Source organism: Dermacentor silvarum, chromosome 3 (genome assembly GCF_013339745.2).
Source record: "Dermacentor silvarum isolate Dsil-2018 chromosome 3, BIME_Dsil_1.4, whole genome shotgun sequence".
Lineage (NCBI taxonomy): Eukaryota > Metazoa > Arthropoda > Arachnida > Ixodida > Ixodidae > Dermacentor > Dermacentor silvarum.
In genome coordinates this window covers 234106012-234128881 of record NC_051156.1, presented here as the reverse complement: position 1 = coordinate 234128881, position 22870 = coordinate 234106012, and the positions used below count along the sequence as shown (strand labels likewise).

Below are 22870 nucleotides of genomic sequence, written 5' to 3'. Positions count from 1 at the left end.
GCTTTAACTTCGTTCTCATGTTGGAATGAGCACAACAGCAGCATCACTATGAAACCCAGCTGCACTGCACACTAAAAAGCATAGCTCGACATCAGCTGCTTCTGGGCACATTAACATGCAGTATGGCAAATGGTGATGAGGCATTGCCTTCTCAATGTGCATTAAAAAATTTGGCAGACTCAAGTGTAGTTTAGTAATGCGAAGCATTGTGCGAATTGCTGCCACACGAGGCACTGACATTCATCGACCTGATGGGGCCCTAGCGGCCCGAGACGCGCTTTCTCATTTTCCTGTTGCCTAGTGTTCAGGAGCAAGCTTTAGCTCGGGGTCAACTCCAATGCTGCCTCTCTCTCTCTCTCTCTCTCACACACAACCTTATTTGAATGAACATTTGTCTTTGGTGTCCCTTAAATCAAGAACTGTCCACAAATGCGCACAGACCATGCACGACACTGACCAAGACTTTGCTCTGTCCCACGGTCCGGCGGATGTATTCGATGCACTCGACCTCTCGACTTTGCAGGGTGAAGTTGCCCGAGAGGCCGGCGATGTCGTAGAGGAAGTTTGAGAACATGGCCTTGCCCTTGGGCGTCAGGTCCACCTCGGGGTGGAACTGCACGCCATACAGCTTCATCTTCTCATTGGCAATTGCTGTGCAGAGTGAAAAAAGAAAAGAAAGATGGCTAAGTTGGGGAGACGCGGTAAGGAACCCATATCATGAGAGGGTGCTCTGCATTACTATAGAAATGGCTGAAAGTATGTATGATAGGCAGTCCAAGTCCTCAACTGCAACATAGAGATATCCTTGAAATTGAAGTATGCAAAGGCTGTGTTCTGCCAGTACAAACCCGCAGAACTAAAACTTCATAGTTGAGAGTTAAACGCAATACAGGTGAACCCAGGTATATCAAACCCACATATAACAAATTATTGTGTATATCAAACAGCTGTAACATACCCTTAAATTCTTGTTTATTATTTTAAATATCAAATAACCGATATATCGAACTATTTCACGATCCCCTTTGAGTTCAATATATCGTGGTTTGGCTGTGCTTTTATTTATTAATGAAAGGTGCAGAGAACGTCAAGTCAAAGTATAGGGTCGTGCACTTTTAGGGGAAATGCCTCATTAATATTCAAGCCGGTATAATTTCAACATTTCTTTTATTTCACAGGGAAAACGTTCCTTATACAGTGAAAGCCCGATAATTTGAATTAACAGATAATTCGAGCCGCTCTGTTGGTCCCAGCAAAGTCCCATGTATTTGAATAGAAAAAAAACTTCCGCGAATTCGAACTCTAGAAACTGCGCCATGGTTATTTCAAACAAAATTTATCACTCCCACGGACTGCTTTTTGGACCGACCCAAACCAAAGGCAAAAGTTTGATGCGTTGCTAGCTACCGTAATGCTGAGTTTGTAAAGATGAAGAGGAAAAACGTGCGGGAAGTCAAGAATGAACTGGAGCAAGCAGAAGGCACGGGCGCGCCCTCCTTTCCCATATGAAGGAGCTGTCACCCGAAACACGAGGCATTGACAGCGATAGCAAAGTATTAGACAACTACACGAAGTAAGCTTCATAGTTTTATCAGCCATATGAATTGCAGTAAACATTCGCTTACAAATTATATTAACAAGCATAGTGTACGCACGCAGGCAAACATGAACAGATCTCACTGGAGCGAGTACATCCCCAGTCACAATGCTAGTGTGATGAAGGGCACCTGCCATGGAGAGCACGCGCTTCGGGCTGCGTTTCGCTTTAACGTGTGTCCGACACGCGAGCTCCCACACTAGCCGCACAGGAAGACAGCGCACGTGAAATAGCCAGTCATCTCGGCTCACCCATTCTTTGCACGCGCCACAGATTACCTCCAAAATATGCCGCATAGCCTCTGTATGCGCTGATCCGCACAGACAGCCATGCACAACCACAGCCAGAAAAAGAAAGACTGCGCAAAATGCAGTGGCAACTCGCAGCTCGCTCTTGCACGAGGCAAAATGGAAGCCGGGCATAGAAAGCCCGGAAAGCAAAAAAAAAAAAAAACCTTTTTAAGAAGACTCAGCATGTTCGTGTCACGAACCAGAATATAACACGAGGTACTTTCCAAGGCCAGAAATTTCACAAAAAAACTCATGTTATATTTGTGCAAATACGGTAATTGCAAACCAAGACAATCGGCACTGTTGCGGAGGCAGGTCAAGCGACTGGTCTTGCAATGCATCACCGCACAATCCATGAAAGGTTTAGCCATGTTTGATTGTGTCGTGAGCATTTCTGAAGTGCTGCTTATCCAACAACCTTGATGGGTGTCACGGAGTGACAAAGACATCAGCACTCATCTTTTCACTTTAGTTTGCGACGGCAGTTCACAGTAACGATGAAGAAAGCCTTGTCGGCATACGCTTTTGTCTCCCTTTTAACAGCGAAGCTGTTTAAGCCAGCCGCAATTTGTGGTGCCTATCAACTACCAAGAAAGAAAATAAAATAAACTTTCTTGCCGAGGCGGGATTCGAACCCGCATACCCACGGTCCCAAGGTGAGCTTCATAACTACTAGGCTATACAGCAACGCTTGCAGAGCATGCATTTATGTGAACCTTGTGATTGCGTTCGAGCGTCGCCGTCTTTGTCCACAGCTGGCGCGTTCGTACGCTCATGCTCTGCGAGGTTTTGCATGCTATGAGAGTGAGAAAGAGAGAGAGAGACACATTCACAGAGTGGGTCTCCTGGAGCGCAGTGTCGGCATTTGAACACGGTGACGGTGTTGCAAGCGGCGCTATGCAATGTGCAGTGACGTCCTTAAGTCCGAGTCGCGCGAAAAGAAACTTCCATCATCATGAGTAATAAGATGAAAAGTTCGCGCGCACTTCCGGAAAATGCTGGGCTATGATCACCCAGCTTCGCTGTTTCCAAGTGTTGCGCGGTCGAGTGCAAGATGTTTTTCTTACGACACCACTTCACATTATGATTGTAATCTTTTTTTTTTTCTTTTTCCGAGAGAGACTGAAGTTTCCCCTCATATTAGAGAGGTCTAGAATAACGTCTGCAACCAAATGTAAACGCATTACATACGTAAAGAAATAGCGATGTCCTCAACTGCACATGCTCCAAATGTTATTGGGTTCCTGTGGTTTATGTGGCTATGATAACATACATTATTTGGCGAGCTTAATGTTCGTAATGTTTACACACGTTAAGAAATAGTGTTGTCTAACATGGCAGCACCTATGGCTTCGGCGTCAACGTGAATTCTCATGAAGGCAACACTCTCACTCTCGTTTGTCGCCAGTAACTATTGGAATAAGGTTTCACTTTCTCTAAAATGGTTATGAGCGCATAGCGCGCCCAATTTCCAAGATCGTTCAGCAATTCCGGCGTTCGTAGACCTAACGAGAAGCGCCCACACAGTAACAGGATGGTTGCTAATGGGATTGTCTTGGCTTGGGTACGCTTGCCAAGAGGCACCAGACAGCACCCTGTTTTTTAATGTCTTCCTTACATTTACATTCCCATACAACAAACTAAAAGTCTTGAAGGGCTTGCACACCATAACGTCCCGCAAAGGTGCTTATGTCTAATGTACGTAAGACGATAAACACTATTCTAAAACTGTATTATACTTGCGGTCACATTATGCAAGTGCAAATACGGTAAATAAAGACTGTTGGTGTAGCAAGCATTTCTTCGTTTTCTTGATCCATTCAATAATTCTGCATTCGGTTGACATTTTTTTCCGGTCTTGCAAAATCCAAATGAACAAGATTTTACTGTACATATAAACACAGAGCTTCTTTCCAATAAAGCTGTTGTAAGTTAGCATTGTGGTGTCACTGCTGCCTCAGGCACAATTTTCTTCTGAGTGCTGTTGCTTTTGTTCACTTCTAATGAAAAGTTCAAGAGTGAGTGTGTTAATAAAAAGCTTATGCAAGCTGTTCTCACAAACATTTTACAAGCACAGCCTCCACTAAATACCATCAGGGAATAAGGTATCGGAGTACACTGGCAGTACTGAACAGCACAGTATCAAGGTTTTACCACAGCTAGCCTGCCTTACCACAAATGTCTTGGACACGCTAGCAAAATGCTACCACGGGTCAACTTTGGCAACTGCGCATTATCACTGGTCTGAATTGAACCTTTCAATTATTGCTCTACACATTTCATGGCAAGCCCTTTCGGAAATAAATAGGACCAAAAACAACAACTTATGCAGAAACCACCGACGATGGTTGTCAATGTAAGCAAATAGCCCAAACAAACAAGCAAGCAAACGAACGAGAAAACCAGCGAACGAGCGAATGGACGAACGAATGTTTTCCTAGCCGAGCACTCCACAAAGCTCACATGCAACCCCATCCCCCCTCCAGCTCCATCCCTCACTCCCCTCCTCACATCTCGGTTGTGAGAGAGCGCACCCTTTCTCTTGGCGCCTTTATATCGCAAATCCAATCATCGACGACCAACCAATAACCCCTGACTACCACCAATCACAAGAATAGCTAACAGGGCCAAAGAAAGCTATTCATTCTAAAGCATAGCCAAACTGCACAGCTCACCTGCAACAGTTGTTCCCGACGTAGCAATGATCTTGAAGTTCTCTGCAGGCTTGTCAACACTGTCTCCGTGGGTCAGTAATGCCTCTTCCTCCTTGTCCATACCTCTGCAATGAAAGAGAATGGGCGGATGGCCGAAGTTATTCCTTGCAGTGACGACGGGGAAATTGGAAAACATTGAGCAAAGAAAAGTTTTCTTCTCAGAGAATGCTTTTTTTTTTTTTCATGCCACAAAAATTCATCCCTCTTGTCTTGTCCCTAAGGAAATGCAAAATGGGCAAAAAATGAATCGCCTAAAGCAAAACGCGGAGAAAAAGGCAACTTACTGCATCCAAAGGATGCAAGGTGTCACCCTGTCGACCTAAATGTGAAAAGTTCATAGGGGGAAAACAGTGCTAATGACTAAGTAAGGTAAACTTAGTCCTTACTACAGTTAAGCCTCTAAACAACAGTCGGTAAAATTTCACATTGAAATTAGGCTTTTTACACGGGGTACAGTAATTCTTAATTCTTAACACGGAAGAGGCCGCAAGAAAAGTCAGAATAATTGGGCAGTCTAAAAAATTTACAGTGGAGCCCTGATTACACGAGTTTCAGGGGACCACGCAAAACCTTCATGCGTCGTATAATCAAAAAACTCATAATAAAGGCAGTGACGCTCAGTTTTGCTTCAAAAAAGGGTACAGACCGCCTGAATAAGCCCGCGGCAGGAACCTGCACTGCTCCAAGGAAGGTAGATTAAATTATAAAGAAATTACCGTATTTATTGATGTAACGCGCGTATTTTTCATGATTTTCGTTGCTTGAACTAAACCCCCGCGTTACAGTCGAATACAGTGGAATCTCGATGATACGATCACGGCTAATACGAATTTTTCTATGGTCCCGGCCGAGCCCCGTTAGCTTGCAATGTGCTAGAGAACAGTTGTTACAAATTGATTTTCGACCCGATTTTCGACCCGCATCGGTTGATACGAATAAACGCCGCCCCACTGACGGCTGCGAAAGAGAGTGCAGACACGCGCTTTCTCCCTTTCTCTTTTGGTGCGGAGGCGCGGACGCGGCGCCGGACAGCGCGGAGGCCGCTGGGCGCGAAGAGTTTGACGCGGTGGCGCTTTTGTGCTTTTCCTCCTTTTCCGCATGCCATCAGCCGGACGGAGTGGCTGCTGTGCTTCGGGCCGCGTTCTTTGTGTTTGTGCCATTTTGCCTAGTCGCAGCGAGCTTGTCTACCGACATACATCTCGGCTGATTTGCGCGGCCGTTCGCCGAGGCACGGGAGCCTCCGTTGGCACGTCTTCCGTCGATTGCGTTATCGGTGCCGATGGCACAGGGCGATTGTTTCGCTGCCGGAATCACACGGTGCAAGATAGCGCGGCACGTTCAGTTGGGTGCTCCTCCGCTTCTCCCGCTAATCGCCGTATTTTTCTTGCCGTAGGAGGCTTGCGCTTCCGTATTCCGAAGAGTGCTTCGTCCAAAATTTCTTCTCCAACGAGCGACGACCCATCACTAACCTGGGAATTCTCAGTAATCCGAATTCTGCGTGTCAAGTGAAGACGCCGGCATGGTTTACGAAGCAGACAACTGCCGTTGCCATCTTGCCCCTGTCACAGCAGCAACCAATGGTGAGACGCCTTTCAGCACGGCAGCCAATCGGAGGCCCGCTTTCATCAGAGGGCCCGTGTGACTACCTATCGCAGACCCGCGCTTCTTTTGTGTTTGTGCATTTGTTACAAGATGGCGACGACGGACGAACTGGGAAGCGGAACGGCGAAACTTTGAGCTTTCAAACGATACCAAGATGGCGGCGCTCGGTGGCGGGAAATACGAGATATGTCTCTGTGAACTGCGGTGATATTGCACGATTTAAAGCTGTTTTCTCACCCTGCGCACTGACTAATCTTTTTCGGGCACTTTTAGTGCGTTTTCAGCCAAACCATTTTGATACAGCATAGATTACGCGTTGCAGATACCGAAACGCGTGGTTTTCAAAAATCTATTTTTCTCGCGATTTTCGCGATCTGATCCCCCCGCGTCCCCCCTTAATTTGGCTAGTTTTAATTGCGTTTCAAAGATACGAATTTCGGCTAATACGAATATTTTTCGTGACCCCGTGAGATTCGTATCATCGAGACTCCACTGTAACAGCAAAATTGGCCATTTTAAAACAAATGCTCTAAAACCCGCGATTTCTAGCGCTACGTTGGCAACCTGTAACTTTATGTCTCTGTCCAATCCATATACAAGTCGACCGAACTCGGTACTTGTTTTTGATTGGAATCGATGCTGTTTCCGCTGTGCTTGTGCCTGGTTACGATGCCGCAATACCCTACGGCCTTTTGCAGTTCGACTCCGTTCATTCGTGACGTTATGGCGATGCAGTGCATTCGGTATGACGGCCGCTTCGAGAAATGAGCAATTTTTATGGCCGAGGAGCTGGGAAAGTATGCCGCGGCTCGGTACCTCGACCTCGACGAATTGCGGATGGCGGGACCCACGGCAGGCCTTCGTTAAGTGCGAGGCCAGACGGAAAGACACTGCGAGACCTGAAGTGGCCTGGTGCTCACCCCAAATGAAATGTACAGCCTTTGAAGGAGTACTTAAATCTCAAACAAGCTTGACGGCACGGAAGATGACTTTATTCTCGGGCAATCACTTCTGGATATAGTTTCGGTTACGCGAGACTTGGCTCGTCCCGGCACCGAAGCACTCGAAGTATAGGGCCGACAGCGCTCTTGGCGCTGATAGCGTGCTTAGGAAAGCAGCAGAAACACTTGGTGGGGACGTTTTCAGTGCCAAGTCACGCAAAATTTTGCAAAAGTGAAACTATCCAGGAAAGTGATCGGCCCGAGAATACCGTTCAAGGAAAGCCCCATCTCCTCTTCGGACAAAGATGATGAGTGAAGAGAACAAGTTTCCAAATTGTGATTCCTTGAATAAAAACGAACCATTTCTTTTTCGTTCATCTCGCGTTACATTTACGTTTTTTTTTATTATTATTTCGCGTGACTGGACAGTCGCCCCTCCCGTTACAATCTCGGTCACGTTACATTCGGGTGAATATGGTACTGCACACCTGTTTTCAGCCGGCTGCAGTGTGCTCACGTGCCAGCCTGCGTCTGGTTAGGGCTTTTTTTTCTTTCTTTTTTTTTTCTCTGATGGTACCGACAGAGGCTTCGTACGAGGCAGGGTCGGCATGAAATTGCGTGGTATAATCGATGTTTTTAATGCATTATTACTATGGGGGTTTTGCCGGGACCAAACCAATTCATCGTAAAATGCGGGTCATTGCTATAACCGGGGGACATATAATCATTGCTCCACTGTAGTTTCAGTAACAAAAAAAAAAAAAACATTTTGTTGAAATTGAGAGCCAGCAACCACTACTTTTTGATGCCGCACCGACAAAGTGCTCTTCACAGTGGCTGTACGGCTTGCAGAAAGACGAAAGAAAGGAACGCAGGTCAAACACACTGGCGATTGTTGCAAGCGAAGCTTTCGCATCCATTTTGTTGCAGAATTTCGATATAACGGAGCAAAGTGCCGATTTTACAGACATCGTTAGACCAAGGTTTGACTGTACTACACTCGACTATCATTAATTCAACAGCATGTAATTTGACTATGGTCAAAAGTCCCAAAAGACAGCATTTCAAGCACTTGTTTTAATTTGGACTTTTTGAATGGCAAGCCATCCCTACAGTCCTGACAAGGTGTAATTAAGGACTATTGACTGCATTACAATGACACTGATGCTGAGAACACCGAGCACCTAGACACCAAGAAGTTTTTTAAGCTACTGAGAGATTTTCTATGTGGTCTTCAATTATGCACGTGTCATAAAGCCACGATTAAAATAGGCAGGGTACACTTCATAACCACATCCTAACAAAAGCTTGTCTTTACCCGAGAAGTTACTGGCTCTATGCTTTGAAATTTTATAGAATGCCTCCCTTTTAACCTTGTTCTATGCCTCGCTGTAGTTCTTCACAGCAGTATTGTTTATTGCCTCTGTCAAGCGGAGTGTGAACCCCTCTAAAGAGCAAGCACGACAACTCACTTGAACAACGGAGACTTCTGGTCCACCTGAATCTTGAACTGCCCATCTTCTCGAGAGTCCTTTTGTGTCACAGTTCCGCCAAACTCACGGTTGATCATCTAGAGGGGACAAACAGCAGACGACAAAGGTTACCGAAAACTTCAGAACCAAGGACACACTTTGCAATAAAGGCATCAAAAAAGTCATGTGCAAAAGACTTAACAAGAGACATCGATTTATAGTCTTTGCAACAATTTGTCAAAAAGAGTCATGTAAAATTCAGTAGTTTCCGTGTGGTATAAAAGTTTCATCAAACAGGGATAAGGTGCCTCAGAAAGGCTGGCCTAGATTTTGATAGGAGGACCTTTCATCAAATTTGTAAATTCAAATGTGTGACAACTTTCCTGGAAATTTCTACTTTTATGTTGCATAAAAGCTTAAAAAAACTTTATTGTGCAACCAAACTTTCAAAGAAGCTTGCTAAAGGGCCCCTCCCAAAACTTGAGCATTAGAGACAAGTGCGAATCATAGATTACGTGGCAGCAATTGTGCCTGCAAAACATCAAATGGCTGTATGGTGTGAAAGCAGTTGAAATTTCAAACAGTAGCAGGCACAACCTTATTCGGAACGAAGCCCTGCAACCAGCCAAAGAGTCAAGGTCACACTAACAAATGCCCCTCCTTAAGACTCACTAACTGCACCATCATTCATGCTCATACTGCTGCTGCTGCTGACACTTCTTGGTTCACCGACGATTTTAGTAAATACTATTAGTAGCGCTTCATGTTTCAGGTTCTGGACTGCAACTGAGGGAAGCCTAAACTCTAGCAAATATGGTATCATAGGCTTTCCTTCAAAAGCCCCTGGCCATCACGTTTTCTTTCTGTATTCACATTTCTGCCTTTTTGTTTCGTAGTCCACAGACTCTCTCTCGGCGACAATGTATCTATCGTGTTGCTTTGCCCTGCTTGCTGCATTATCACCAACTTCCTTTCAAGCATTCTGTTACCACACACACAGAACTTGCACACGAGTGGTTCTCAAAAGTGGTACTCGATCCACACGTGTACACTGTTTAGCTTCACGTATCGGAGAATTTTGTTGCCGATTCTATCGTGACAGAATCTTGTCTAATCAGTATGCGTGGCTTGCGCGAATAGTGGAGTACATTTTGGAACGCACTCACGCTGGACTATACCATGAGTCATGTATAAATAGCCACTGCACTTGACCTGTGGATGAGATTTTCAACGATCGACAAATGTGCTCACCGCTACCATTGTACTTTGTGTGTTGCTGTTCTGCTGGGCACAAGTTCACTGAATAAAGAGTTCGATTTCAAACTACCGCATCTGGCAGTTTTATCCTTCGCCGTCACAACACAACATCACACTATTGGGTGAACAAAGAACTAAGTGACAGGCGCTCAGAAAATTAAACGCACAACTTCCCAAGCTGAAACACTACAAAGCTCATACTGAAAGCAATAAAAAAAAATCTATATTGAGTTAAAAGATGCAATGTGCTAGTTTCGTCTACTGTAACTGAAACAGCTATTATAAGAGCAGCCATTTTACTGTGGAAATGAAATTACATGTAAGCGTGGAGGCCTGTTTCATGCGGATACTGCAAGTCTGAATTATGAAATGTATTATCTATTAGCCAATGTTCATAGATGTCAGGTTGCTTGCGTATTTATCTTTTATCACGTTGTTCATAACGATGCAAGGCATGCTTGGACGATCAGCGTACCTGCATGCCATAGCAGATGCCGAGAACCGGAAGGCCACACTGGAAGATCTCGGGGTCGTACTTGGGAGCGTCGGGTGCATACACGGAGCCAGGGCCTCCAGAGATGACGATGGCCCTGGATGAAGAGCACGTAAAAGAGAACAACAGTAAGCAACTACCACACAAAGGCGGGAGAATAAAAAAAAAGTCGCAGTTTCACCCGAAAGGTGAAGCATCAATTGCGATAGCAAATTAGTAGGGAGCTGGAGTAGGAATAGTAGTTTTATCGGCTACATAAACTTGGACACATTCGCTTAGTAAATTAATTAACAAGCATGGTGTCAGCGCGCACGAGCAAACATGAATAGATCACACTCGAACACCGCAGACAACCACTGTCAAAACGCTCGCGTGAGCAAGCGCAGCAGATGCAGGGAGCGAAGGTTCGTGCAGTCTATCGCTTCAACGGAAACTGAGCGGCGAAAACACAGCGCGTACAAAGGTAAGAGCCGTGTGGAGATCGCTTTCAAGATATGGTGCACACGACAGCTTGCCGCTGCGCAAAGTAGAAGTACGCAGTTGCTGGCCGAGTAGAAGCTGCACCCCTCCCTTCCGCGCAGCCTTCCCGCTTTCTTTGTTTGGCGTGGGAGATTGAGTCGCCAGTTTCCCTTGTGCCCGGTCACAAGATATGCATTTGGTACCACAGCTAAGCGTCGCCTCCCCTCCCTCCCTCCCATCCCTCCACGGTCTTTCGCACGACGGAATACGTCGCATTTGCTCTCCGCCATGCGTTCGCTCTTTGTGAAAGCGCGCATCCCTCACACCCTTTCACTCGCACATACAGCATACGGCGAGCGACAACAATTTTATCACCCTTGGACTTTATACGGAACCTCACGGCGACAGCGGCAAAAGTCCGCTTGGAGTGTCCATATAATTGCTATCGCAATAAAACAAATGGAAAGCAAGGGGGATCTTTATATGCAGTTCCTGAAACCAGCACTTCACGCAGATGGTCATCAATGTAACTTTCTGAGCCAGCTAGGAAGTTGGACAAATGGTAGGCTGAACAAGAAACACAGTTCTTTCTGGAGTTTTATGTGCTAAAACCAGTTCCGATTATGAGGCACGCCGTAGTGGAGGGCTCCGGGTTAATTTTCACCACCTGGGGTTCTTTAACGTGCACTACAACGCTAGCACATGGAAGAAACAAAGTTGATGCATTGGAATGAAACATTACCAGCTTTTACTACACCCTTCCTCCCACCATATCTCTGCATAAGGTCGTTCGACCTGCTATGCACCTAGATGCCCAATTTGACATCATCGAACCTTGAGCTGTTTCCTGCACCGAAGCACTACAATGACAGCATTCCCCAAGCAAACAAACCATCACAGATGCTACATCGAAGGAAATATGAACTATGGGCGGATGGAGCACTCTGTTTAAAATTCCCAGCACTCTCCACAAATCCTTCGCATGACTGAATGAAAGAGCAAATAACACTCAGTTCCTTGCATCAGCAAAATACACTGCCTTCTTATTTTCTCCCGTAATTACGTGTTCTTCCTTCTACCTGGCACATTTGAAGATCAATGCTTCAGGCAGTAAAGAATGGTTGCCAAGAAAGGCAAATGCTGTAAAGAAAAGAAAAAATAAAGTTCTGGGTTTTACGTTCCAAAACTACAATCTGATTATGAGGCATGCTGTAGTGGGGACTCCGGATTAATTTTTTACCACCTGGAGTTCTTTAGCGTGCACCTAATCTAAGTACACAAGCATTTCACCCCCATCAAAATGTGGCCGCCATGGTCAGGATTTCAACCCGCGACACCAAGCTCTGCAACGCAACATCGTTGCCACTGGGCTACCGCAGTGGCTTGCAGTAAACAACAAAGCTTAAGTGGCATGATTTAGAAAATTTAAGGAAATTTGTAGGCAGGTGATTGAGACAGCCGGTGCAATACTACTGCAGAAGCCTTCGTATTGGATTGGACATAAAATAGGCCAATGATTCTGATGGCTTTAGTAACTGCCATATCTCCTTATCTCGAAAGGGACAATTTCTGATGAAAAGCAGGAGCGCACTCGGGTATGACTAAGGCCTGCAAGCACCTTGGTGTCAGTGGAACATTATCACCAGAAGAAAGGCCCTCTAGCCTTGCTTGTAAAAGCATTAGTCGCATCCCTGAAATGTATGTCAACCAGTGTCACGTCATCCTGCAGATCTCCCTATGCCTGATTCGAAGAAAAACATTTCTTCTTTATCAGATAAAATCGTGGATGCTGCCATCAATATGGGGCATAATATTCTCATCTGTACCATTATCTCGTTCCACATTGCCAACAGTTGTAGGTGCCTGTAGGTAAGCACAGACAGTTAAGATGAAAGTGGCCTGTGACAAAATATGGCCAGGTTCATCCATGTAAATGAGCCAAAGGCTTTTTAAATAAAGTATATATGCTAAGCCCTGCCTGTGCCAGAAAGGTACAGCAGGCTTGCATCTAAGCAAAGTGTTAAGAGACACAAAATGAAAAGAAAAATAGAGCAGAAGGTAAGATCCAAGCTCTGAAGCTTTTCTGAAAGCATAAACCCAACTCGTGGAGCCATATACAGCTACAAGCTTATACAAACTTGAGTGTTTGGCATGTTAATGAAGAACTCAACTCGTGAAGCAGTGTGGAGTGAGACAAGGACAAAATGCTCAAGAGAAATCAGGGCACTAAACTACCGAAGTCTATGTAGGAAGCGCTACAACCAGCAGATCTTTCGTTTCTGCAACTGCCGGTAGGAACGCAGACTGACTGTATTTCTGGTGAAGAGTCCAACCCACCTGTATCCCTGGCTGACCAGCGTCTTGGCGCTGGTGGTCAGGGGCAGCATGACCGACTCGACGCAGAGCTCACGTATGCGCCGGTCAATGACCTTGCCATACTGGGCCCCTGCGTCTAGGATGGCCACTCGCTCGCTGTGCAGCACACCATTGAGGTGGCCCTCACTCTGGCCCGTGTCGTGCATCCCGCGCTTCGTCCCACAGCAGCACTGCATCACACACAGACACGAAAAAAATGAATAAAAGTAGACGCATAGTGTTGTACAGTACAGCCCATTCCTAAAGGGAACATCAGATTAGTACATTGCCATTGATTACAGCCAAGATAAGACACGAAAGCCTGCCGACTATGTGTGCATAGACGTTTCATATCAGGCCAATTCTTCCAATGAAGTTAAAAAAAACCATGCTGTAATGTCCAACTTATCATTTAGGCACTCTCTTTAAGAGAAGACCACACTGTACAAGACTCTTATGGTGCCAGGCACTTCAAAATGGCATCTGCCACAGTAGCTCTGTGCCCGAGACATACCTCTGCTGCGCACAAGGCTGCAGCTTCATGCCCCCGCCACAGTGGCCACACCCCAATTGGAGCAGAATGTTGAAAAACTGCCAAACGTGAGAAAGCCCAAGATAGTTGAAGTTGATCCCCAGTCTTCCACAACAGCATCATCTCTCGAAGCCCTGGCATCACCTTATGATGCAAGCTCTTATTACTTAACGCATTATGTTCATAGTGGCATTTCGATGAACAGCCCAGTTGAAGCTAAGTCAGCAAGTCTAATGACTTGCACACCTGCTGAACACAGTGAGCCTACGAAATGATTATGGTACTACCTGTGTAATAAAACAGGCTTGGCATGACTGCAAGTTTGATAACAGAGGCCATGTGTCATATCACTTCTTAAATGATACTTTCACATGATGCAACATCCAGAACGATGACTCGCTGGATAAGCAGGCATTCACAGATTTCGCAGCTTTTACACAAGCCATTCTGTCAACATTTTTGAGCAACCACACAACATGCAATTTAAGTTACCCTGTCAGTGGGTATACCGTGCCCCAATTTACTTTTGTTTTGTTACATTTGCTTCTACTCATGCAATGAGATCCATGAAAGAATGCAATCTAAATGCACTACAGAATATGCTTTCAACTTTGTTGCAAGATGCAAGACGTAAGCCCCCGCATTTCCAAATAGACTTTTGGGAGTTAAAGCTATGGCTGCGCCTCTATCATTTACCACCAACAACATGAGTTTTCCTTAACCCTCTACCAAAGTTCTCAACACTACAATGCTAATTGCAGATCGTTCCACAAGTGCACATTTTTCTTTAGCTGCTTCCTAATCTTTATGGTGCAATTTTTTTATTAATAAAAAGAGTAACGGAACCGCACCTATTGTGTGTGTGGTGGGAATGTTCGAAAATACTTTTTGAAGAATTGTACCAAGGGAATGCCCAGCTAACAAAAAAAAACTGTTGCAAACCTATGCCAACTCTCAGCAGGCATACATCACGTAGCGGCAAAACCACAAAGACACCATTGGCGCACCCACCACCTCAAGCAACCGCAACCCCTAGGCCACAACCATAGACGCCTACCAGAGTGCCTACAAGACTTAACCAGCTGCCTTCACATTTACAACCGTGTGCTTAGCCAAATCCATGGGCAAATGTTTGAGGACAGTGTACACAGCTCTCAGGTCCATTCTCGCCTTTAGTGCTATCTGTTTCTGTGTTTTTCTCGTGTTCTCTTCCTGTTTTCTACACTTCTTTTAGCTTGTGGTTCATACTTTCTTCCACACTTTTACCGGAAGAAAAAGTGAGGGAATGGGGGGGGGGGGGGGGGTATAAGTAGCAGCACCATAACGGAAAAACTATGCTATCGCTTTCATGGTGTCCAGGAAGAAGACCAAGAGAGGCTCGAATACTGGAGCCAGATCCAGCCTGCCACATCACGTTTCATCGGGCGATGCTGGCCGGACACCTTCACTATAACCAATGTCTACCGCCGTTCATAAGTATAATGAAAGGCATCCCATTCAATCAAGAGTGTCATCCAAGTGTGACCCCCCCCCCCCCCCCCCCCAGTACGACCGTAAGAATTTCTATCCAGTTTTTGGGTCTTCACAAAGATCAGTCAATTCTGGAAAAGCTTACATGAAGATGGCTAGAAACATTGAGAAGGCTCTCAGCCACCTTCTGGGCCACCCACAGTTCAATTCAACTTTCTTGTTTAACCTCCCCAAGACCTGGAATGCAACTTTTATTGCCATTTTTTGTCAAATGTTTATATGCTATGCTGTGTGCTTAAACATTGAAAATGCACCCATTTTAGATTTTTTTTTTTAAACAATTTTTAACCTACGTTTCTCATGGAACTGCCCAATATATTGGACAGGGGGCCCGTACAAGATCTTTGTCCTTACAATGTTAATCTGGCCCTGCACTAAAATGTGCATTTGTGTGTGGTATTTGTATTGTAATTAATGCTAAAAATATTTAAAAAGGTTATATGAATGATAAATATTCCAGAGTAAATATGCGTCCACTTGCTTCGTATTCCTACATGCATCACACACACAAACACACTTAATGCCAATACTTCAAGAGCTACTCTAAGGCAGGAAAAATATAAGACGTGTACCGTACCCGCTACATTGCACTATAGATCATGGAAGTACTAGCTAAAGAATGGCTTTCTGCTAGGTGAAAGCTGCATGCACAGCCATAGCATTTAAGGGCCCATCGTCCATTATGCTCAGCAAATTTTTTTGTTGTTGGTTGCAGGAGGTTACATGCACTGCAAAGTTTGATTTCTTCGCCTCTACTCTTCTACCTGTGAAGCTTACTCCCAGATGCAAATGCAGTGGTGCTGAGAGTCATGTAAATATAACAAAAGGTCATGCTCACATGAGTGCCCCCACCCATGCTTTCTAAATTCCTGAAGACTGAATTATAGGCTTCGCGTTGATTTCACCATACACACCTTTTAAAGAGACACTAAAGAGACAAGCTAAATCAGTGTAGACTGATAAAGTATTCTTTCAAAACTATTATTGTTAATTTAGTGGTAAGAGGCCGATTATTAAATGAGAAAACAAAGGTCTAAGTTCAATTTTTGAATTTTGCAGAGGAACCCTAGCGCCAGTATGCTAATGCGTTGTCGTGAATTTGAAAGTTTTTTTTTTTTTTTTTGTATTGGGACGCACTAACTGTTGCCAAAATTTGCAAAGTTCAGCCTTTGCCTCTTTTAGGATACAATGGAGTCAATCCTTGCAGAATAATTAGGCTTGAGATCTGAGGAGTGGCAGTCAAAATCCATTACGTCACGACAAGCCGGTGCAAGAAATTAAAAGGCGCTGTTGCCAACAGTCTTTCGTATTGAGTATTTTATGGCTTGCCAAGCATCTTCACAGAGTAAAAATTGTGTTTTTGGCATTGTAGAAGTACGATTTACTAATAACGCTCAAGAATTTTTCTCATTTATCTCTGTTTAAGAGACTCACCAGTACCTACACAGGTTCTCCACTATGTTGTTGCTTCTACGGAATTGAAAAAAATACCTGCCTCAGAAGAAAAGACTTGCCTAATTTGAGTGACAAGTGCAGGCACTAAATGCAGTGGATGCCATGTGGCTGCCTAGCAAGTAGATAGTAGTGTGGCCAAACAACAGTAAGAGTTGCAATAGAATGCTGCAATAAACTAAAACAGGACTGCTGACTGCGACCACTTACATCTGCGGCTAACAGCTTTTCTTTTTTGAATCTAAGCATACAGCCAGTGAAACCTTCTTGTTTCTTTTGTGCAAGTCAAATGAGGTCATTTCTCCACTGCAGAAGTTCAACAACTTGGCGTTTTGAACATGCCAATGCTACAATGAACTGAAACGTGAACAGACCCAATTTTTTTGTCAAGGCCAAGCCAGTGACGTACCGAATGTCTGACCAAGTATGTTGATTACAAATTCATAGATATGTAAATAAAAAGAGCATAACAACTGAAGCACTCAGTCCTTTAATACCACTGCACGTGCATTAGCATATCCACAATAAACCAGTGGTCTAGAGTCCTCATGTGCCGACTACAAAAAGGAAGGCCTTTTTATCAACACTACTTACATCTAGACCCGAGTCCAATACCTTATCCACTGCAAACAATACTATGACAATGCATACATTTGATGATGGCTGTGTTTTGGGGGGCAGTTATGAGTATTGTGCAGTATACAGGTGCATGTGCACATTACTGAGGTTTCTGGATAATGAACAGGTGAGGTCCTTCATAATGCACAATGCCTACAAGGGTAGTGGCCCTATATTGTTCACATTCCTACCAAGCTGTCTCCCATGAACTTAAGAAGACCCGCAGTACAGCTTAGAATGTTTTCAATGCTTCGTACCTAGACATGTTAAGACAACCAAGATTAAAGCAAAATTAACTACATGAAGTCATAGCGATGCACAATTGTTTATATAACAATTTCTATACTTTCACTGTTAGTCGCAGTTTCTATTTCTTTCATTATATTACTGGTTTTGTAGATAAGACAATTAAGTATACTTGAACTGTTGCTTTGGCTTTCCAAGTTTTGCGTAAATTGATTATGTTGTGTTGTGTTTTTACCTATTTTGTACTGCTGGTTTGTATTCTGTTTGCTTAAATTTTTAGTATTCTACTTGTTTGCAATTTGCTTCTATCAATTATGTATACAGGGTCCCGGTATAGTTGCCTGACTTCAGGACCTGCATCTGCATATTCTATTCCTCCAATAATGTTTTGATAAACTCCATTAAACTTCAAACTTATGCTAGATTGGTCAATTACGCTAGAAAATTTTGATTGTTTCCAACACAAAAACAGCACAATTGCACGACACCACACTGCTGTCGTAAACACATGTTCCGTCCATGAAATTCCAGAACAGGAAATTCGACCTTTCTTCCACTAAAGTTGCCCCTTTCTCCATCAAAGAAATCAAACATGAGAATTTTGAAAGAATGCTCTACCAGTTGGAAATGATTTATATCTTAAGTGTCCATTTCATAGTCGACAGCCACGCGACACATGCAGGCACTGGGTGCTATCACCTAACTTATCAGGAGTGTTTGTGAAGATGAGTCCGATAACAGGGAGGGGTGTCACATCCCCAAGCAATCACAATCTGCAAGATGTGCGGCAAGTAAGAGAGCTCCATATTAATTTTGACTCCCTGTGACACCCAGAGATTCGTACACAAGTGCTTTAATTTTTGCATTCTGCCACTATAGAAAATGTGGCTGTGAAGCAAACCCACGACTTCATACGCGGCAGCCGAATCACACTGACGCCCTTAAGTGGACGCAAATGCACGGAACAACAGCCCTAACAAGGTCATGCATTATTTACGGGCCCACTCAAAAGACAATACAAAGTGTCCTGGTCTGTTTGCATGGAGTGAAATATATGCAGAATAAGATTATCTCCTCAAAATGCTAAAGGCAATGAAAAAAATTTCAGTACTGTCCGTATGGACAGAGAAGGGAAGTACGCGCCTGCCACAACAGGATGAGAGAAGTAAGGATATTCTCGGTTTTCATGCACACAAGGTCCCTTTGGGCAAAAACAAGCATAGCAAGGTTACTGAAAACTGTCCAAACAAAATTACTGCAATGTACCGATCTGCCCATTGATCCACAAACTTTAGAGGCTTTACGACGTACAATGAGCTTCCCCTCATTACTGAAAAAGTTCACCATTTCAGATCGGCAAATCATAACTGCAAGTTACCTCACACTCTGAAATGTGCACCATACCATCCATACACCAGGCATTTCATGTTCAGATTTTAAGACTGACAGAACTGTGATGAATGCAGGGGTTTTGGCAATAACTGACAGCTCCTTTTCAAGGCATGATTTATGGGGTAAAAAATTTTAGAAGCCACAGCAAATGCCAGGTTTGCTTACATTCGAGAAGCAACACAGTAGCAATTAGATTTATGTCACTCAAATTTGAAAAGTTACGCGAGTATAAATGGAAACTTTCAATGAACTAAAGATTACATCGAAACTGTACAATTTTACGTAGTCAGTGCCACTTGTTTGCACGCACTATCGACGAAATTAATAGTGCCGTTAAATTTGTTAGGTTCTTTCATGTACATCAGGTGAGGAACATGCTCGGGCATCCCTTCTAAGTGCAAAAAGCAAACAATATTTAAGTAAAAAACAGTAATGTGGAGACCGAGCTTCCCAACTGAAATGTCTTAAGCCCTTCTCACAACAACCAGTTTAACGCAAACGCATTTGCTTTTACCGCTCCTATATATCCAATTTGCTAGACAATGTTCTGCAAGTATTAACAGGGAAGGTCAGGCGCTGTTATTGACGCGCACAAACAAAATCTCGTCAAAGTACGCCCATGACCAAACCAACAAAAGTGAGCCAATACCTGCAGCACAAACATTTACTTTGACCTTGCCTTATTAGTTCAAAGAAGCCGGGCGCCAAACAATTCGACACGGATTCACGCAATCAAGCTTGTTAATTAAGTAGCGCTTCGTCAAACAGTGCAACGACATCGACACTCGACGTCACCAGACGCAATACAGTTGCGTGCAGCGCTGTCACTTTTCAATTGTTCGACGTCTACCATCAATAAGCGTGCCCATTACGTGACCACTGATGCACGACACACTGTCCGACAAAGCTGTAAACAAGCGCTTCAATTACAAGTCATCGACGTGCCGATGCGTTTGTTTGCTTTACGATTCATAACTAACGGCATTCGCAACCTCTGGGACAAATGCAGAGAAGAAAGCGGGGACAAGCACACGTAAGAATCACCGACAAGCCGATTACGGCCAGTAATACTATCTGCGGCGACAAAAGTTGCATACATGCGATATCCGTAGCACCTGTCTGCTCACGGAGCGGACGGAAACAGCTGCACACGACGAGGCATTTCCTTCTATTTGTGCGATACAAAGCTATGCCGAAGAAGCACTAACAACGGGCCGAACAAGTGCAGCAGAGCGCCGGGTTCACTAGCTAGGCAGACAGCCCGGCCTTTCACAGCTAACTGCTTAGAGTTCAAACTAAGCCTAAGAACTTGATAAGCAGCAAGAAAAAAAGCTTGCCGTTATTGACAGGAAGAGATTCACAGCCCCTGCAAAAGCGTTATCAACGTGCCAAGAGACACCAGAACGTGAGTATGCAAAGCACAGCACGCGAGCGAAAGCGCAGCGCGATGTGTGAGCGAGTGGGAATGGGTGGCTGCGATACATTCGGAAAGTGTATCCACCGCTTCCGATGCTCAACACTGGTGCGTCAACAGCTCACCTCTCGGCGGTTTACTGCGAGTAACTTAGCCGTGAGCAATTTTCCGGTCTTGGAAACGAGAGACGTTCGCACAAATTTTGCCGCAGATGCGAGAATCTTCGATGCAAAGGCTTTTAAAAAGAAAACTTTCGGAGCCGTCCGCGGGGTCGCCAGTAGTCGGGAATGAAAGGCTGGCGTCGGTCACTGCGCGGGTAAAAGTAGTTTCCCCTTGCGTGGTCGCTGGCAATGCTAGGTCCAGGCAGGGCACACACACATCCAAGAAGGCACCCGCAGTGCAGCGAAAGAGCACGACGCCTTCACTCACCGTTAGCAGAGAGATTTTGTCAAGAAGTGAGAACGGGACAGTAATCACTACCGTTCCGGACAGATAAAGCGCGTGCGCAGAGAACAGCGCTCCAAGCGGGCGCGACTCGTACTTCCCAGGTTGCGAAATTGCCACCCGTTTATTGCGCCTCGTTCGCTTACGCAGGAATAGGGGCTATCGCTGCGTTTGCAAGGTTGCAGAGTGACGCGTTTAAACTGAGCAAAAGCGTTCGCGTGCTTTAGAAGCTCTGAGCAAACACGGAGTTCGAGCACTGAACAGTGCATGCGCAAGGCGCCAAATTCAAAAGCGAAACTGACATACGCTGGGATTTGCCCGCGCTTTTTTTTAAAATGTGTAGATGGTCACTGCAGTTTAGACGGGCGAAAGTAATGAGCTCTTCGTTTTCAAGGACTAATCTCGAATGCACACTTTGCGTGTAACCATTTTCATCGGAAGCAATAGAGAAGAATGTAACGATTCGACTGGCATGGCTTAACTTCGCACGCTGATAGTGCAGGTTCCCTGCCACGCATGGATCCACTCCTTATTACAACAAGCGAGGCTGTTCGTCCCAAAGATAGGACTGTAATCGATTCCAGCGAAGTTCTCCGAGTAATTTTTTTCACCGCTGAAAACACTTTACCGCCTTGAACCCTACGGCAATCTACCGGTAATCAAACCTACGACAATGCAATCCGTGGCAAGGATCATTAAATTGGAGGGCCTTACGTACCACGGCAGGGTTATCTCAAAGTGTGCTGTAAGCTTGTTCTGGCGAGTACCCATTTCAATCGTTCAACTTTCTGATAGTTTAAATATTGTACAGCAGCGTACATCTTCTTTTTTTTTTTTTTTTTTTTTTTCTATGACCAGCAATGCAAGCAGCGACCCTTGGTCAGTTGAGCCCAGGAAATAAGTACAGCCGTACGACTCGTCGTAAAAAAACTATCGCTCCAAGCTGTTTGCATTCACCGTGCGTGTGCGTCGCGCGCGCACATTCCGGTTTCTCGACTCGGCGCGTATTAAGCCTGACGTGGGATCGAGACAGATTTTAATTTACTCGGGGCAGCGCCACGAAGCTATCGGGGTAGCGTGCCAAGGAGGAAAAGTTTACCGTGTCTTCGAGGAGCGACCGAGGAGCGCCGATCGCGCAAGATTTCTCGTCGCTTCGGGGCTGGTTTTCGACGAGGAGACTCGTCGGAGCCTACGCCGCTTATCTAATCGGCCCGCTTCAGGGATACAGCCCGCTCAGGCCACAGACGTACGGAGGGTCGCCTGATGCCTCCACGTGGTACGTAACATGGCGGCGTCTGTGAAGGAGGGCTTTGAGCGATAGCATCGTCAGCGCGGCAATATATCCTAGAGCTCGGTGCGGGGCTATAGCGCGGGTGAAAAGCCGGCAATCCGCCGAGAGACGTGTTTGTGAGGGGAAGGCAGGGCGAGCTGACGACATACACGCACGAGCGGCTTTTTGGAGCGGAAAAATAACGCAACTAAAACGCGACTGCGAGGACGTTCTCTTCTTTCCATTCTTGAGAGAGTACTCGCAAGGGCAGAGAGTATAGGTGGCTGTGACAGTGACGCTGCTCGCAGAAACTAATTCATTTTATAGAATTCGTTCTCGACAAAACACTTTTAGAACGATGTTTATTTTGTAGTGCGACGGAAGTCTGTGACGCAGTCGCAGCTATTAAGTGCACTTTTAGTGGCTATAATGTGAAACAGTTGATACAAAATAGAAAGAAAAAAATAATGTGCCCGTACACGCGCGGTTTCCACTACAGTCGCTGTTGCAGGATACTCTTGCGTTCGCAAAGCGCGCACATTCGGTGTTTTCGTTGTGTTTACGAGCAACGGAGTTTATCGAGAGTGCTCACAAGTTTAAACCTGAAGATTCATAGGCGGAATTAAGTTTTCATTTTTCCGGGGGGAAGGGGGGGGGGGGGGTATTGACCAGCTTTCCGAACCGCCTATATATATATATATATATATATATATATATATATATATATATATATATCAGCAAAATGCCTCGAGCGGCCCATCGCGCGGCGATTTTGCGTGTATACGCGCGGAC

At 45.0% G+C, this 22870-nt stretch overlaps 3 protein-coding genes across 6 annotated transcripts in view; 1 reads left to right on the top strand and 2 right to left on the bottom strand.

Moving 5' to 3' along the window:
- Nucleotides 1–20936, bottom strand: part of LOC119446874 (GMP synthase [glutamine-hydrolyzing]) — a 38580-nt gene extending 17644 nt beyond the window's left edge. The window contains exons 1-6 of one of the 2 annotated variants that reach the window (XM_037711454.2): nucleotides 20794–20936; nucleotides 13163–13371; nucleotides 10349–10463; nucleotides 8617–8714; nucleotides 4563–4666; nucleotides 458–651 (exon numbers count right to left, since the gene is read on the bottom strand). In XM_037711454.2, coding sequence (XP_037567382.1) covers nucleotides 458–651; nucleotides 4563–4666; nucleotides 8617–8714; nucleotides 10349–10463; nucleotides 13163–13347 — 696 coding nt within the window. In that variant the 5' untranslated portion in view covers nucleotides 13348–13371; nucleotides 20794–20936. Of the gene's footprint in view, nucleotides 1–457; nucleotides 652–4562; nucleotides 4667–8616; nucleotides 8715–10348; nucleotides 10464–13162; nucleotides 13372–20489; nucleotides 20772–20793 lie in introns of those variants that run through there. The other variant, XM_037711455.2, reaches the window with a different exon arrangement.
- The window catches only part of LOC119446876 (F-box/LRR-repeat protein 2), a 402862-nt gene that overhangs the window by 62693 nt on the left and 317299 nt on the right, over nucleotides 1–22870 (bottom strand). The gene's annotated exons all lie outside the window — the stretch shown is intronic.
- LOC119446873 (nicotinate-nucleotide pyrophosphorylase [carboxylating]) overlaps nucleotides 20226–22870 on the top strand; it is a 31583-nt gene continuing 28938 nt past the window's right edge. For 2 of the 3 annotated variants that reach the window (XM_049664474.1, XM_049664470.1), the window contains exon 1: nucleotides 20231–20355. The gene's annotated coding sequence lies outside the window, so the exon portion shown is untranslated. Of the gene's footprint in view, nucleotides 20356–22870 lie in introns of all 3 variants that reach the window. The other variant, XM_049664469.1, reaches the window with a different exon arrangement.